We start from the raw sequence: 19,026 nt of genomic DNA, 5'->3' as shown, positions 1-19,026 counted from the left end.
TGGACAAAGTATCTTAGGCTGAGAAACAAAGTTAAAATACAGAGGAGGATGAGTCCTTGTTCATTGTTACATCCCTCTTGCTTAGCAGGATGCCTGGACGGGGGTGGCTTGGTAGGGGACATTCTCAATTACTTCTTGAATGGATTAATAAAGGCAAGGTATAATAATTTAAACTAAAAACGTGGCTTTTGTCTTTGGCTCTTCCATCAAGAAGGAGGTGCCTTTGGACAAGTCTCTTCTTCATGGGTCTTACTTTGCTCAGTTGGAAAATGGAGGGAAGGTTGCAACTGTTATGTAGGCTCCCTTCTGGGTGCAATTACGAAGTCAGGGGGTGCAATTACGTCTCCTCAAGTGATCATTAGTGCTGCTCTCTGAGAGAGGATCTTGGGGGAGCCTCTGTATTTGACAGTATTTGAATCTGTTATAGGTGATCCTTTGTCATGATGTTCTTGCCCTGCTAATTGCTTTAGGTTCCCTGTAGAACAGGGGTCCTCAAACTGCGGCCCGCGGGCCACATGAGGCGGTGTGATTGTATTTGTTCCCATTTTGTTTTTTTATTTCAGAATAAGATATGTGCAGTGTGCATAGGAATTTGTTCATAGTTTTTTTTTTTTAAACTATAGTCTGGCCCTCCAGCGGTCTGAGGGACAGTGAACTGGCCCCTGTTTAAAAAGTTTGAGGACGCCTGCTGTAGAAGAATGTAATGAGATGTGAGAACTTGCTGGTTTGACTATACTTGAACGCAGTTCTGTCATTTCCATTTGCTTTCCTTTTCTTTTCTTTTTTTTTTTTTTTTGGACGTGCTGTTGCTGCAGGATGCTGAGAGACAACTCTGTGTTGTTTACATTTAATGGTTTAGAAAGGCTGTTAAATGGTGCCTGCCAGCTCTGATGTAATGAATGACCTCATTTCTGGTGACATTGGTAAGGAGAGAAACAGTCAGAATATTGACAGCATTCTCGGGGCTTTTCAGACAATCCTCATTTCTTCACAATTGGGCATATTGCAGCCCTTAACCTTCCCCACTCTGTTAGCCTTAGGGGGATGCAGTTGGGAGAGTGGACATAGCCTGTGAGTTTTCTTCTGAATGCCGTGCCTGGAGATTCTCTTTGATTATGTGTGGGGCTGTTGTCTTTCACCTCTATGATACTTTAATTTTTCAGAATAACACTCATATGCTTCTTCTGGGAAAATGATGATTGTTCAATTGGAAATGATGATATAAACAGATGTCCTAACTTTTCAGTCCATTTAAACATTCTCAGAGGCTGTGATGCACACTGAGACGATTTATTGAAAACCATCCGTTGAGTTGTCACAGCCTTAAATGAAACTGCAGTACTGCGTTGGGACTATCTGTGCTTAATCCCATTGATAAGAACTGTCTAATTGCCTTATGTCTCAAAACATGACTTCATTAGATTCATTTTTAAATTGAAAAAGCAGAGGATTACAGAGAAAGTGTAATTTGTGGGCCAGGTTTCAAATTTTACTTTTCTCCTCTTGCACATGTTCCCTGGAAAGAAAGCCTAACAAAATAGCTCACATTTGTTGATCCACGCACTGTTCTAATATCTTGTTGATCTGTTTAATCCTTACAACAACACATTGAGATAAATAATATTATGAACTAACTTTCCAGATGATGAAACTGAGACAGAAAAGTTGAATAATTTGCTCCAAGTTTGGAATTCCTGTTAGCCATGGGATTCTGAGTTCAAAAGTGAAAAGCAGGAAGAGACATTAAAATTCCAAGTTCTTTTCCTGTATTTATGCATTTTATCTTTATAGTAAAGTGAGTTCTATCAACTGACCCTATTTTTATTCCTATGTATTGGTCTTAAAAAGATTCCAAGAAATAGAATGCTGAGTATCAGAAAAAAAAAATTGCTTATGGGGTACAAAATGATATTTTGATACATATATATAGTGTGTAACTATCACATCAGAATAATCAGCATATCTAACACAAGTTGAGGATACTCTTTTTTGAAGAAAGCCAGTGTTGTGTGATGTAGGCAGCCAGCAATGGCCTGCCACTGAGGTCTGTGGCTGCTGTGTTCTGCATTAGATTATTAATGCTGTAAGGCCAGGACCAGCCACCAAGGTAAGGAATTAGGCAGTGAGGCCTCAGATGCAGTACTGTGTGTAATTCGGGCATGCTATTTGACACCGAGGCCTCAAAGTGGGAATAAACTCACTTTGGGGGAAAAAACAGGGATGTCCAATGCTTTCTATGTGTATACTTAATGTAGGTCATTATTTTACCATCTTCTCCAGGTCCTTAGGAATGCTCTTTGTCCCATAACTATTAATGAAATCTGGTATTTTCTATTTAGTGAGTGCTTATGAAGTCTCAGCTTCTATGCTACAAGCTGTTGGAGCCCAGGACTGGCCAGTCCTCTGGCCCCAGCTTATCTATTGTCCGGATGCGGACCGCTTTGCTGCCTTGCTCGGGAACAACTCCCCTTAGGTGCCTGAGGACTATTTGCCTTAGCAGAAGGGAGAGAGAGAGAAACAGTCTTAGTTAAGAGTGAATCTTAGCAGTCTTCATAGAAGGGCACCTGGACAGTGCCCTCCAAGCAGGGGGAGCGAAAGAATCAGAGTGAGAGAGTCCATGAAAGAAAAGCCCGATTAACCCCTCCTGCAGCTACTTACAGACGTGATCCTGTGGCTATTTGCACCACAGATGTGGAGACTGCCAAGCACTGATGTTCTCATCTCGCGTGCTCTGCTGTTAAGGACCGCTGAATCCCTTCCCCATGCCTTTATCACCAGGTGTTATCCAGCTGTTATATCACAGGTGTTCCTTATAGTTACAGAGTGTTCTGAGCTTAACTCTTGCTTCTTCCCATGAGCTGTATGGTCTGCTACACAAGCTTTCCATGACTTATCATCTTAACCCCTCACTATTCAAAATGTGGTCCAGGGAGATGTAGCAGCAACACCCACGATGTGAGAAATGCTAAATTCCAAGCTCTTCCCTGACCTACTCATTAGCATCTGCATATATAACAAACTTCCTAGCTGGCTTGCCTAAACATTAAAGTTTGAGGAGTGACCTTAAACCTCACAGCTATCCTATTAATAACTATAACCTACATTTCCCAGATGAGGTAAGTGAAGGTCAGAGGGGAAGTGATTTGTTCTATGCTACACAGTCCTGAAATTTGCATTCCAATATGTGTAGTAACCAAGTCCCTCTCTGCAACCTACCTTCAGTTCAATACTGACCCCTGATGTTGTCTAGGGATTCCAGGAAAAGTCAGTCACTTCATAGAAGCGTTTGGTTGGGACCATGCCAACTGGCAGGAGCTGAAACTGGACTCTGGCTCCTGGGGCCAGTCACAGGTCGCATGGCTACTGGCTCCCTCTGTTTCTGCCTCTCTACTTCTCCTGGTTTTCTTCCTTGTTTTCCAAGCCCTTACCTCAACTTGATACCAGATGTTTCCAATGCTCTGTCCTTAGGGACCAGTTAGCTCTTCCCCTGTCCAAGGCAAATCTTCCTCCCTAGCACTCACTTTCCCCCTTCTACTCCTATCTTTCTAAGCCAAGAGCCTCCCCCAATTCAGTCCAAGGAAAGAACATTTCCTGCGGCTTCTGCAGCTTAGTAAAAGAGCCAAGGCATTGAATTTAACTCCATGGGTCTGTCCAGGTCAGGGATCACGGGCAGTTCTTTACTATTAAGGGCCAAGGTTTGAGGGTTGTCCTTGTATTTCTTGAGAAAATGTCTTTCTGTCTATTAATCAATACAGTATGTTTTTTTTTTAGCAGTTTCTGGCCGGGGCAGGGTTTGAACCCACCACCTCTAGCATATGTGGCTGGCGCCCTACTCCCTGAGCCATAGGCTCCGCCCATCAATAGAGTATGTTAATGTAACCTCCCCATGACATATCCTCTCTCCTCAATATATTCTTGTTTTTAGTACACAACTAGTCCTCATAAACTACAATGGGATATTAGTAATATAGCTGGTTAAGAGAATTGCCAAATTGTTGATTAAAACGATAGGCAAACTTTCAGCCTCAGTCTCTTGGGTAATATTAAAGGCCCTCTGCTTTTGATCTTTCCTTCTCTAGTGCTGATGAGAGTCTGCTGTAGGAATCATATAGCCAGTTTCCCCCTTTCCTCACTCTGGGATTCCCTTCTATGCTATCTCCCTGCTTGAGCTTTCTCAAGAAGTTTCTACTGTGAGACTATGTCAAGGACCACATTGGCAAGTCCAAAGTCAACATAATTGTTTATTGGTAATAGCTACATGCACATGAATCAATACTGAATCATAGTTTCCCTGTGGATTTCCACTGTGGTTTTGTATACTTGTTCCCACATTTTTTTTTTCACAAGAACAGTACAAATTTTAAGCATGAGCATGAAGTTATTTTTCCTAAGAAGAACTAAAAAAAAAAAAAAAAATGTAAGTTCTATTATAGGTATTCAAATTAAATTGAATTTGGTAGTTTTCCAACAAGCAGATAGAAGAGTTATATGCTCTGAGAGTAGAACAGGTGACACATTATTCCGAACACGAAGCAAGTAACAGAGACCAACTTGTGCGTTGGAACAAGAAGAGAACTAAGCATTGACTCGCACCCAAACTGTTGCAGAGGAATTTGACGCCAGAGGTTTTCCTAAGGCCACATAGCCAATTATGGCAGATCAAGGACTTGGATCCAGTTTACTGACACCTTCATCTGCTAGTGCTGCACATAACTTTCCTCATGAACCATCTGTAAGGCAGAGGAGTATGACTTTGTGCACACTTGGGGGAATGTTTGGATTTGTTTGAAATGTTGTTCAGGCTATTTTAAAAATCCACATTTTATAACATACTTCACCCATGCTTCCCATGATTTAAAAATAATGTGTACTAAGTTAGCCTTTCCCCCTGACTGTTGGGGTAAAATTGATGCTCCTAGGGTTGTCCTGGGCACCTCATATCTCCTGACACATTGCCACAGATCTTGGTTTCAGAAGCCTTCCAAATCACCTCGTGTCATTTCCAGTAAAGCAAGTGATGCATCATATGCCTGCCTACACTGTTTTCTTCATCCTTAGTGATAAATTAGACCCATCTGGTTTGGTTAATACTCAGATCTAATGATTATGGAGGTAGACCTCAATGTTGAATGTTGACTACTTTGCACTCTCTCTCCAGGCAGCTTCCTCCATGTGGCATGGAGTTCAGGGTTTCAGATGTGCTGTGAGGCTGCACGTGGGAGGTGGGTGTTCTCTAATCTGAGGGCAGTGGAGACCTTGAGCATAATTCCGGAGATAAGCACCGTCCACCTCTGGGCCTTTGTACATGGTGTTCCTTCACATTGGCTTGTGTTTCCCTGATTCTTTGCCTGTTAAATACCCTGCTCATTCTCTCAAAAGTGCCAAATGACATTAACTTTATCAGGTCCCCTCTGCCCCTTCCCCGTGAAATGACTCTCCTCTTTTCTGTGTTCCTAAAACATATCATTGGAGCTCTTCCTTAACTGAAAATCATTTATCTATCCTTCCACTTATATTTTAGCCCCTTTGAAGATGTGGCCATGTCACCTTAGTATTTCCACAGGGCTTACTAAAACTTTCATGTGGTAACTGTTTAATCAGTCTTGAATGATTGGTTAGTTTGAATTCCTAAGTAAGGAAAAAAGCATAATTTAAGGTTGCTTTTGCTGTATGAGAAACAAGGGAAGATGCTTTTTGCCTTTCTTCTCAGATATTTTTTCCCTTTCTCTTGGGAATGTTCCCTTGTTTCTTTTGTGTGCATGTTACAGTGGTATAAAAATTTTACTCTTCGTATTTCTTTATTTTTAGCTGGCTGTGAAAGACAAAGTTTGGGATAGGATACAGTCCCATATATAAAGAGTGAAGAACTCTGTAATGGGTATATGTTACAGAAAATTCTTTTAAAAAGTAATCCTTGAGTAGCATGACATCTTCAGAGCCTCAGCCCTTGCTACCTAGAGGAGGACCCAGAGTCGACTTTTTTCTGGCCACACGGGTGAAGGGGGAGAGGCTGACTCTCAGTGTGGCCCTGTCCTGCATGCTTTAACAGACAATAAATAAAAGAATAGACATGACTAAGCTTAGACATCTACCTCTTTGCAAACCTCATCTCAAATCCTGAGAGACACAATCTGAAAGCATTTCTGGTTTCATCATGAGGTGGTAGTGCTGCACATAATCTGTATTAGTCAAGGCAGATTAACTGTGAAGCCATTCCTCCCCATGAGTCAGTGGCTTGACACAGTAAAGCGTAACTTCTGACATTTCCCTGTACATTATAGGGAATATTGGTCCTTGTGTATATGTGGTGTGAAGAAGGCATGTTTTATTGCCTGCAGCTTTTTAAAGATATGCGCTTCTTCTAGTAATGTTCCTATTGTACCCCAAGGCATGAAAATATTTTTCTGGATCCTCTATATCCATCTGGCAGATGAGAGAAGAGGGAGCAATGGAGTATACACCATGCACTGGAAATTGCATATATCACTTCTACCTATGTCCTATTGGCTAGACCCCAGTCATGTGATATCAGCTAACTGCAAAGGAGTTTGGGAAATGCAGCTGCTCCCTAGGAAGAAGAGGGAATAGGTTTATTGATCATCCAACTAGTTGTCCTGTGGGCCTTATTGGATTTATTATTATTCATATTTTAAGCCTATTTTCAGTTATTAAGTGAATCATAATTAGAAAGGCTAATGAAGGGGATAAATTGATTTGCCAACTCTACAAAGCCTTCCCAGATTCCTTCTCACTCTTACCTACTGGGTGTGATATGTCCCAGCTCTAAACATGAGGAATACTCTAGAGAGGTCTCCCTTATGGAATCTACTTTTTTTGCATTCCAATGGTGTATGACCTAACGACCACCCCCTTGAAGAGTTTGCCCTTCGTGTTAATAGCTCCCACCATGTTGCATCCTGTATCCTGTGAAGAATTCGTTTATGGAATTTATAAATGCTTGAACCCTCTTCTCCTTACCCTCATTCTGAAATAATATGACACTGGCTGAGTTTTATACATGTTGGGAATCTGAAGACCCAAACTTCATGAACCCATACCACTGGCAGTCCAACCGCCAGGTTAGAACTAGAGAACGAAATGGCTATAAATAATTGTACTATATAATGCTGGTTTATTTGCACATATATTTATATAATTATATGTTATTTTAATATCTCAAATTAACATTTTTCTCACCTGAATTGTAAAAGAAAACATGAAAAACATAGCCTGAAATTAAATCCAGCTAGTCATAAACTTGTGTGTTTGTTTGGATTACATGGATGAGACCAGCAGATTTCACTTGTTCATCTGGGTGACGGAGCACCAGCAGGATATGGAGCACATGGCTCGCTGTACTCTCTGCCACGGTAAGCCTGGACAGCCTTCAGCTCAGAAAGAAGTGACTGGTGGTCACAAGCCAGATCTGCTCTGCAGCCATGTGTTTACGTGGCTTGTGCAAGCTCTAAAATCTGGGAATTTACAAAGTCTGTATTTCTAGTTTTTCTTAGGAAGTCAGACTTGTCCTGGGAGTCATAGATCCTGCAATCCTGTGTGGCCACAGTCAGCACAGCTGAGTGGTGCCTGACCCCTCTTAATGGGGCGAGTGTCTGCTTGTGCCACATAGTCCCTGCCCTCCCTATTGTCTTACTCTTGGCCTGCTCTGCTTGTTCTCTTGTCCTGCAACACTGCTGGGCATGGCTGGGCTTGTGGTTCCTGTCATAATAGCACCTTAGTGTGATGTGCAGACCACTGAACTAAGAGTTAAGAGTCATGAGCTCTAGGTCTGGACCCACCATTGACCAGCAGTGGGACTTTGGCTATTTGGTGTTTCTTGGTCTCCAGTTTCCGTCAATTTATTCCACACCCCACACTAGCCTGTGCTAGAGAGAACTTTCTGCTGAAATCTCTGCATGCTCTTATGTGAAGATCTCCCAGCCACATCCATTTCAGTCAGGGTCAGAGTTGTGAATTCAAGAGGGTATCTCATTGTTCCTGCTCCTTGATCCCACTAAGACCTAGCACTGCCATAGCAGATATGGCTGTGATAACTTGGTCAAGCCAAGCACAGTAGCTGCCATTTGTAAAGTATGTCACAGTTAATGAAGTGCTTTCACATTCATGACATCTCTGCTCTCTGGGCTCTCCTGTAGGAACATAAACCTAGCTAGTGTTTATTAAGCTCTCACTGCACATCAGGCAGTGCTCTGAGCACTTACATATGTATTAACTCATTTTTCATTTGAATCCCACAATCTCATAAGGTAAGTGCTATTATTGTAATCATTATCTCCATCTGACAAATAAGGAAGCTGAAGCTCTGGGGAGGCTAAGTAATGTGCCCAAGGTCACACAGTGACAGTTCTAAGATGGATGTGAACTGAACCAGGCAGTCTGGCTACTGAGCTTCAACCTCTGTACTGTGCTAATGTGCTAAATTATTCCTAGGAGTTTCAAACCTTTCTTGATGTCATAGACTTCTTTGGCATCTGGTTAAACCTATGATATCCTAAGAATAAAGGTTCCCAAAACATAAAGTAAAATATAGAGGAAAATGAATACACTGAAAATATATTATCAAAAATATTAAAATTGTTTGATATAGTAAAATATATACTTTCAAAAATGTTATTTATTTATTTTTCTTTAAGTGACAGGCTTGTCTTCTGAAGTAATATATTTTCATTTTTAAAAAAGTTTTTATTTTTAATTGACAAATAATAATTATATGTATTTATGGAGTACAATGTGATGTTTTGATGCATGTAAACTTTGTGATCAAATGATGCTACTTAACATAACCACCACCTCAAATTATTTATTATTTCTTTGAAGTGAGAACATGTAATATCTACTTTTTTTAGCTCTTTTGAAATATAAAATACATTATTTTAAATTATAGTCACCAGGCTGTACAACAGACAACTATAACTTATTCCTCTTAAACTTTGTACCCTTTGACCAATGTATCTCCTTTACCCATCCACTTCCTTGCCCCCACCCAGCATCCGGTAACCACAACTCTCATCTTTACTCCTATGAGTTTGATTTTTTAGATTTCCCATGTAAGTGAGACCAGGTAATATTTGTCTTCCTGTGCCTATCTTATTTCACTTAGCATAATGTCCTCTAGGTTCATCCACATTGTTGCAAATGACGGAGCTTCCCGCTTTTAAAAGGTTGAATAGTATTCCATTGCATATATATACACCACATTTTAGAATCCAATATTATGGATCTTTCTGAGCAATGACAAGATCTAGCAGAAATTAAATACAAAGTAGTAATGAGAGCAAATACTATTCAGCTATTTGCAACAACTGTCATATGATATGGAAATCAGTGACTTTTGTTGGTGTTTGAATCACTAGTATCAGAGTGGTTTGTTGTCTTTAGACATAAAGAAGGAAATTTTAAATTTCATTTCAATAGAAGTAGTGAAAATAAAGATGTAATTTTTTTTTTTTATGCTAGTTCATATACCCTTGGAGGACTGTGGCTTCCAGGATAAGAACATCTGCTCCCCCCAGTTCTAAATGAAAGGGTTTACCTCAGAAGTGGGTCCCTACTGCCATTTCATCAGAATACCTGATTTCAATGACAGATTCTGAGTTCCATCCCAACCCTACCAAACAGGAACCATTTTGTGGATAGAGCCAGAGAACAAACGTAAAAATAATTCTATGTGTCATTCTGATGTTGAACTAGTTTGAGAACTCTTAGACTGTATTATTAGGCTCCATTTAAAATTGCCAGTATTTGGGAGAGGGTGGAGAAATATAGCTAAGTAGAAACCTCCAATGATTATCCCTTCACATAAACACCAAATTCAAGAACTATCCACACAAGCACCTTGAGAAGGACCAAAATTCAGGTGACTGATCATACTACCTGGTATTAATATTATATGAAGGAAAGAGGAACTGAGGAGGGCCAAAAAGGACAGTCTGGCATTGCCTATGCCACCTCTCCCCCACCCAGCTAAGAGCTTTACCAGCATACAGAGAGGAAAGATAATCTCTGTGCTGAGGGGAGGAAGAGTGATATGATTGTGCTTTGCATTAAAACTTGGGGCTTCCCTGGCAGAGGGGAACACTGCAGAAGGCAGAATTCTACATGCCCAAGGAGGGAGTATGTAGATTAGCCTGTCCAGAGGGAAATCTTCCACCCTCTGGATTGCTCCCTGTCCAGATGACAAAAAGCAGCCTGGGATCTGGGCTGAATTCATAAGGCCACAAATGTTGCAGTCTTTGGGCAATTCCTGTGGCTGGGCTGGTTCAGGGATAGTGGACTTGAGGTACACATGACTCATTGAGACACCAGTTGTGGCAGCCAAGTAAGTGCCTCTGTCAACACCTGCCCCAGTTACAGTCAATGTGACTCAGGGAGTCTTCTTCCACTTGGTAAAAGAAAGAGTTCAGAGGACTTTGTTTTGCAAATTGTATACCAGCTTCATCCTGGAGTGAAGGAAAGAATTCAAAATTCATTGAAGAAGGTCAAAGAACTTCAAGATAAGATAGAGAAGAAATCTAGATGCTTATCAGAGAAATTTAACAAAGAGATTGAAATAATGAAAAAAGTCAAAGAGAATTTTTGGAGCTTAAGAGTTCATTTTACAAACTGACAAAGGGATCACATTTGCTAAACAGCAGAATTGACCAAGCAGAAGTGAGAATTAGTGAGCTTGAAGTCAGGCTATTTGAAAATACATAGAAGAGAAAAAAGAAAAAAAAAATAAGGCATGCCTGTAATTTCTAGAATTTAGTCTCAAAAGGGAAGATCTAAGTTATTTGCCTTAAAGAAGAGGTGGATGGAGAGATTGGGGTAGTTTATTCAAAGAAATGACCACAGAGAACTTTCCAAATCTAGAGAAATATATATATATATATATTTTTGAGACAGAGTAGTCTCATTCTGTTGCTACAGGTTAGAATGCCATTAAGCCTGGTTCATTGCAACCTTAAACTCCTGAGCTACAGTGATGCTTCTGCCTCTGCCTCCCGATTAGCTGGGACTACAGGTGCCCACCACAATGTCTAGTTAATTTTTCTATTTTTTTTTTAAAGTAGAGATAGGGTCTCACTCTCACTCAAGCTGGTCTTGAACTTCTGAACTCAAGTGATCCTCCTGCCTCAGCCTCCTAGAATGCTAGGATTATAGGCATGAGCCACGACACCCAGCTGAAAGATTTTTTTTTTAATTTCAGATAAATATAAGGGTACATACAATTAGGTTACATTGTTTGCCTTTTTTAGGTAAAGTCCAAGTTGCAGTTGAGCCTTTCACCTTGTACCCAATAGGTGAGAGCTTACCTCCTTCTTGAATTTAAATATTTTTTTCTTGTGTGGGCATGCAGTTATTCATCTCCTAGTTTCATATTAATATTGAGTACATTGCTTTTCCGTTCTTGTCATACTTTACTTAGAAAGATGTGCTCCAAATCCTTCCAGATAAATATAAAAGATACAAAGTCTCCTTCTTTTTTTAATGGCTGAATAATATTCCATGGTATACATACACAACAGTTTATTTTCCATTCAAGGGTTTATGGGCACTGGGGTTGTTACCACAACTTTGCAATTGTGAATTGAGCTGCTATAAATATTCAAGTGCAAATATCTTTATGGTAAAATGATTTTTTCCTTCTGGGTAGATACCTAGTAATGGGATTGCAGGATCAAATGGAAGATCTATTTTTAGATCTTTGAGGATCCTCCATACTTCTTTTTTAAAAGGCTGTACTAGTTTGCAGTCCCACCAACAATGTATATATTTTTTGGTACAACAAGGTCATAGAACACCAAGCAGATTTAACACCAACAAGGGATTTAATAACTAATCTCCCAAAGGTAATGGATAAAGGATAGGTCCTAAGGGAAGCAAGAAAATCTATGGAAACAAATGAAAATGAAAACACAAGATATCAAAACCTATGATATATAGTGAAAGCAGTAATAAAAGGAAAGTTTATAGCAATAAGTGCTTACATCAAAAAAGTAGAAAAGCTTCAAACAAACAGGCTAATGATACATCTCAAAGAACTAGAAAAAAGACTAAACAAACACAAAATTAATAGAAGAAAGTAAATAATAAAGATCAGAGCAGAAATAAATGAAATTAAAACAAAAAATAGAAAAGATCGATGAAACAAAAAGTTTTTTCTTTTGAAAACATAAACAAAATTGACAAACCTTTAGTCAGGCTAACTAAGAATAAAAAGAGAAGACCCAAATATATAAAGCCAGAGATGAAAATGGAGACATTACAACTGATACTGCAGAAAACCAAAGGGTTATGGTGCAACTATATGCCAATAACTTGGAAAACTTAGAAGAAATGGATAAATTTCTAGACACATGCAACCCACCAAGATTGAACCAGGAAGAAATAACCTGAAAAAAAAAAACACCTGAATAATCCAATAAGTAATGAGATAGAAGCAGCAATAAAGTCTCGTATCAAAGAAAAGCCCAGGACCCCATGGCTTCATTGCTAAATTCTACCAAGCATTTCTAGAAGAATTACAGCAGTGCTACTTAAATTATTCCAAAAAAATGAGGAGGAGGGAATACTCCCAAACTCATTTTTGGAGACTGTACTACCCTGATATTAAAGTCAAAGACACACACATACACGCATACACACATGCATACACACACATACACAATTATAGGCCAATATTGCTCATGAACATAAATGCAAAAGTCCTCAACAAAATACTAGCAAACTAAATTCAACGACACATTGAAAAGATTATTCATAATGATTAAGTGGGATTCATCCTCGGGATGTGAGTATACTTCAACATAGGTGAACAATTAATGTGATACATCATATCAACAAAACAAAGAATAAAAGCCATATAATCTCATTTCAATTCAACATGCCTTCATGATAAAAGCTCTGAAAAGAGTGGGTGTAGAAGGAACATTCCTCAACACAATATAAACCACATGTGGCTCTGTGCCTGTGGCTCAAGCAGCTAAGGCACCAGCCACATACACCTGAGCTGGCGGGTTTGAATCCAGCCCACGCCTGCCAAACAACAATGACAGCTGCAACCAAAAAATAGCTGGGTGTTGTGGCAGGCGCCTATAATCCCAGATACTTGGGAGGCAGAGGCAGGAGAATCTCTTGAGCCCAGGAGTTGAAGGTGGTTGTGAGCTGTGATGCCATAGCACTCTACCCAGGGCAACAGCTTGAGGCTCTGTCTCAAAAAAAAAAAAAAAAAAAAATATATATATATATATGTAAACCACATGTGTCATAGCTGTAGCTAGTATCATACTGAATGGGGGAAAACCTGAAAGCCTTTTCTGTAAGATTTGGAAGAAGACCAGGATGCTCAGTTTGACCAACCACTGTTATTCAACACAGTACTGGAAGTTCTAGCTAGAGCAATAAGACAAGAGAATGAAATAAAGCATGTCCAGAATGAAAAGGAAAAATTAAAATTATCTCTGTTTGCAGGTAATATGAGTTCATATCTAGAGAAAACTGAAGACTGTCACAAAAACTATGAGACCTGATGACCAATTTCAACAAAGTCACAAAATCAACTTACAAAAATCAGTAGAATTTCTATTATGCTAACCCTAAACAACCTGAAAATGAAACCGAGAAAGTAATCTTGTTTACAATAGCTAGAAACAAAATAGAATTCATAGGAATAAACTTAACCGTTGAAGTGAAAGAACTCTATAGTGAAAACCATAAAACATGATGAATAGTTGAAGAGGACACAAAAAAATGGACGATGTATCATGATCATGGATTGGAAGAATCTATATTATTAAAATGTCCATACTACCCAAAGCAATCTACAGATTCAATGCAATCTCCACCAAAATGCCAATGACATTTTTCACAGAAACATAAAAAATCCTAAAATTTAGGATTTTTAGGCAACCAAAGCAAAACTGGACAAATTGGATCGCATCAAGCTAAATAGCTTCTGCACAGCAAAGGAACAAATCAAGAAAAGGAAGAGACAACACACAGGATGTGAGAAAATATTTGTTAATTTCCTTGTCTGAGAAGGGATTAACAACTAGAATATATAAGGAGCTCCAACAGCTCAATAGGAAAAAATCAAATTTAAAATGGACAAAAGGTATAGATGGACATTTCTCAAAAGAAGACATGCAAATGGCCAACAAGTGTATGAAAGAAATGCCTCGCATCGTTAGATAGATACAAATCAGAGCTATAATGAGATATTGACTTACCAAGGTAAAATGGTTTTTATCAAAAAGACAGGTGTTCTGTGAATGTTTCTTGTGTAGGTGGTGCCGCAGAGATTGAACCTGAGATGAAATGTCGGAGAATAAGGAGGCTGAAAGCTTGCTCAGGCAAATAGGGATTTTATTTCTTCCACCACGGCTTATATAGGCAGATAACTTAATCAATAAACACATGACTTAAACCATAGCCCCAGGCCTCTTGCTGCCTGGCACCTAGAGGCCTAGGGTTTAACCAGATTAACTGATAACCACTTCACTACCATTATCTAAAGTTATTCTTACGCTAAGTAATCCAAAACAAAACCACATAGCAAGGTTCTGGGGAAATAAGCTGTTTGCTTGACCTTTAATGGACCATCTGGAGGCTGTTAATCATCGGTAGGGAGTAGTCCGGAAATAGCTGAGATATCCAGGTATCTGCCTGCAGACCTGCCCCCACGAAGCTCAGCCCTAAATCACTTCTATGCGATTAGGCCCTAAGCCATATGTGGAGTTCTATCCAGGTTCTTTCCCTTCCAACTCACAAAAGACTTCAAACTTGCCTTCACAAAATGGAACCATTTAAAGGTTTGCTTATAGGCTTTTCGCCTATAACAGGCAATAATGAATGCTGGCAAGGATGTAGAGAAATGAGAATACTCATACACTGTTGATGGGATTGTAAATCATGGTTAAAAGTCTGGGAAGGGAGGATGGTTAATGATACAAAAATATAGTTAGATAGATAGAATGAACAAAATTTGATAGCACAACAAAGTGACCATAATCAATGATAAGTTAGGGTATACTTTGAAATAACTGAAAGAGTGGAACTGGAATGTTCTTAACACAAAGTCATAATAACTGCTTGAGGTGATGGATACCCTAATTATCCTGATTTGATTAATTCACATTGTATACCTGTATTAAAACATTATATATACCTTATAAAGATATACAATATTATGTACCCGTATCATTAAAAAAATAAAAATAACTGCAATATGTGATCTTTTAACCTAAAAATGGCAATTTCCTATGATTGTTAAGTTCATTCCCACCTTTTAGCAACCAATGTTTTGATGTGGTTTCCCAAACATAGTTGTTCACTACTGTTGACTTATCTACTGTGTTTATTTAGTAAGCAATTCATCCATAATTCTTTTTCTATAGGGGAAAGTCAGACAATGGAAAGCCATATAGCCTAGGAGTTAAAAACATTAAATGTGCATTCAGTCTCAATTCTTTCTTCTTAACAACAGGCTCGTGTACAGTGCCCGTCGCTCGCGATGGTAACGCAGTGGGTTTTGCCAGCGGTGCTCCACAGCAGGTGGACTTATCGAGGGTTTGGAAATAGGTTTTGTAAGGAAAAGAAAGAGATGCGTATAGTAACCGCAACCTCGCCTCGTGTTTCCTTCGCAGACCATGCAGACTAGCTCTAGAATGCCAGCCGGAAGTGCTGGGGCCCCAGGTGGTGGACGTGGACTTGGCGTTCGTGGTGGACAGCTCCCATGGTGTGGGCACTGACGTGTACTGTGGAGCATTGAGTCTAGTGGACGCTGTGCGAGGCAACCTGGAGGTGGCTGCGCAGCCCGGCAAGTCCCACCGGGGAGCGCGAGTGGCCCTGGTGATGCGCACTACGCCAGGCTTCTGTCCTGGTGTGGGTTGCCCACCGGTGCTCCAGAGCTTCCACTTGACCTCCTATGGTCACTGGGTGCAGATGCAGAGACGTGTCCACGAGGCAGCAGGCCGCTCCCTCCTGGGACCCCCCGCCCTGGGCTACGCCCTGGAGTGGATGCTGGAGAAGGTGCTCCTGGCAGCCCCTCTGCCGCGGAGGGCACGGGTTCTCTTTGCCATTGTGGCCAGTGAGACAAGCAGCTGGGACAGAGAGAAGCTATGGATCCTGTCCCTGGATGCCAAGTGCAAGGGCGTCACCCTGTTTGTGCTGGCCATGGGCCCCAGTGTGGGGTCCAGTGAACCAGGGGAGCTGGCCTATGTGGCCAGTGCCCCCTCTGAGCAGCACCTACTTCGCCTAGAGGGGATCTCGGAACCGGAGGTAGCCTACGCCCGGGGATTCACACGGGCTTTCTTGACCCTCTTAAAAAGTGAGCAGTCCTGCAATACTGGGGTACCCTGGGCGTGGTGGGGAGAGGAACATACAGAGCCTGGCATTTAAGTAGGTGCCCATTGCAATTTCACCCTTGCTAAAGTGTGAGCAGTTTGTTATCCCTGGGGAGTGCCAGAGCACCCTATTTCTGGAAACCCCTCGCTATCATTGCCCTGACATTGTGCTAGCCCTAGTGCTGGTTTCTTTCCTGAACCTCTCATCTGGTGGGTGGTAGCCTCAGATGGCCACACAACTTCTTGATTTTCTCATTTATCAAAATGAGAATTGCAGTTGTTTTCCCTGACTGTGAAGCCATATGGGCATAGACTGGTTTTAAAGCTCCAATACTGTACAAATAAGGCATAGTTATTGTTATTACTACTTGTTACAACGTTTTGCAATGATATTTGACAGTGCTTCTCTACCTTTTAACATGCACATGAATCTCTTGGGCATCTTGTTCAAATGAGGATTCCAATTATGTAGATCTGGGTTGGTGCTTGAGAGTCTGTGCTTCTTGCAAGCTTGAGAGTGACATTGATGCTGCTGGTCCATGACCCACACTTTAAGTAACAAAAGTATATGACATTTATTTTTTGAAGTACAGGTTGACATGGCAGTGTTGGGTCACAGGTCTTCAGGGACTTGCCAGAAAGTAACGGACACAGGACAAAAGTCCAGAGGTCCAAAAGTCCACTCCCACCTCAGATTGGGTATATGAAGCCAATAGTGAAGATTAAGGGAAAATGGCTGTGCCAGTGTATCCTAGCCAGAAATTGTCCCCATACCCCAGCCCTAGTATCCTCACCTCCAATCAGGACTAGTTGAATTATTATTTTTTTTTTCTCTTAAAACTATTTGAAAATTCACATCCCTAGCATGATAATGGAGATTTAGAACTGGGTTGGGGAAAGTATCGTTACATTTCTAGCAGTTTGTCTTGGGCTTTGTCATCCACTGCATAATTCAAAGTGATGTGTGTAGGGTCTTGCCCTCTTTGCTGGGAGATATTACTCTAGTCCAGCTGTTCTCAACCTGTGGGTCGCGACCCACAGGAGCTGTATTACAGGGCCGCAGCATTAGGAAGGTTGAGAACCACTGGTCTAGTCTCTCAGTTTATAAGTGGCTGTGACATCTTGTTGGGGGACATTTGCTCCTATATCACTGAAAAAGTAAAGAGAATTTGATGGACATCTTGGAAGTACTGACGCAGCCTCTGTGTCTCTTCAATTTGAGAGGTACAAAGATCAATAAATTGGTTCTAGTCCTAGGTCTGCTGCTAGTGGGCTGTACGATCCTAGAAAAGTCAGCGAAACTCTCTGAACCTTAGACTTCTTTGCAAGGGGTGGAAGAGAGAATGGTATTAGATGGCTGATGACTTAGTGATTCTTTGAATGGAAGAAGCAAGCTGGCTGAAGGAATCACTTTTCTAATCTGTTTTAACTTAGTTTTACTTTGTTTTCTAATGTTAGGTTGTATTTTGTATTCTTTTATGCTGTGATTTTATTTTATATTGTTTAAGTGATAGGATGCATTTTGTTTTTATTTTATGTTTATTTTGTTTTATGTGTTTACATTTTTATTTTATGCTTTATTTGAATACATTTTGTATCTTTTTGATTTTTTTGTCTTCATGGATATTTTTGTTAATGATCTATTTACTTTTATATTGTTATATTTTTATTTTATTTATTTTATATTTCACACTTCGATTTTATGTCTTTTGAATTTTATATCTCAATGGATAATATTTTATTTTCATCTTATTTAATTTTGTGCTTTAAAATTTTATATTATTTTACATTTGACTTGGTTTGATTCTTTTTCCCTTTTAGGTGGAATAAACCAGTATCCACCTCCACATCTCGTTGAAGAATGTTAGGGTCTAAACCGTGGGGACACTCTGCTGCAATCAGTCATGCTGTCAAAACATTGACCCATACCTCTGCCCCCATGCAGGACACTGTCTCCCTAAAGAATGTCACAGGCAATGCCAGTGCATGACTTGACCCAAACTATGACGGGGATGCTCCTGGGTTAGACAATTCTGATATGTGTATGCTTGGGTTTTTTTCTTTTTCTTTCTTTCTTTTTTTTAACACTGAAAGTAATACAGAATTAATGTAACAAGTTTGAATAATATATAAATACATGAGTATATAAAAGCAAAAAAATGAAATATTTTCATTCTACCATATCACCTCCTCTAATCCCATGTTCCAGAGGTAAAATTGATAATGCTAGATATATCATTCTGAGGTTTTTATAAACATGTCTGCAGACTCAAGAAAATAGCTACTGCAATAATGAAGTCATTAAGAAGTGCCCTGGGCTGTGCCTGTGACTCAAAGGAGTAGGGCGCTGGCCCCATATGCTAGAGGTGGCGAGTTCAAACCCAACCCCGGCCAAAAAAAAAAAGAAATGCCCTAATATAATGATTATAAATCACATTAGTATCAATTGGAAGTTGAACCACCCAGTTCTTAAGGTTTGACTATGCAGTTTGAAATGGTTTGTTTCTATACAGGTTAACCAACCGCCAGTTTGGTGTGTCTGGATTTGCTGGTGATTTGGAAGCACTTGAAGCAGCAAACATTTTTCTAGAAGAGAAGAGAAAAAGCATGACAACGTCTATGACTCAGCAAGAAGCACTTGAAAATTATGAAAATAACAAATATTATGTTGAAAAAAATGAAC

At 40.0% G+C, this 19,026-nt stretch overlaps 1 protein-coding gene across 1 annotated transcript in view; it reads left to right on the top strand.

The window, feature by feature from the left end:
• The window catches only part of LOC128591338 (collagen alpha-4(VI) chain-like), a 139,090-nt gene extending 120,825 nt beyond the window's left edge, over nucleotides 1-18,265 (top strand). The window contains 3 exon segments of the mRNA XM_053598826.1: nucleotides 7,289-7,374; nucleotides 15,645-16,327; nucleotides 18,165-18,265. Coding sequence (XP_053454801.1) covers nucleotides 7,289-7,374; nucleotides 15,645-16,327; nucleotides 18,165-18,265 — 870 coding nt within the window.
• The last annotated feature ends 761 nt before the right edge of the window (nucleotides 18,266-19,026 follow it).

The sequence above is a fragment of the Nycticebus coucang genome, chromosome 8 (assembly GCF_027406575.1).
Source record: "Nycticebus coucang isolate mNycCou1 chromosome 8, mNycCou1.pri, whole genome shotgun sequence".
In the NCBI taxonomy this organism is placed as follows: Eukaryota; Metazoa; Chordata; class Mammalia; order Primates; family Lorisidae; genus Nycticebus; species Nycticebus coucang.
This window is presented reverse-complemented; position numbering and strand designations above follow the sequence as displayed.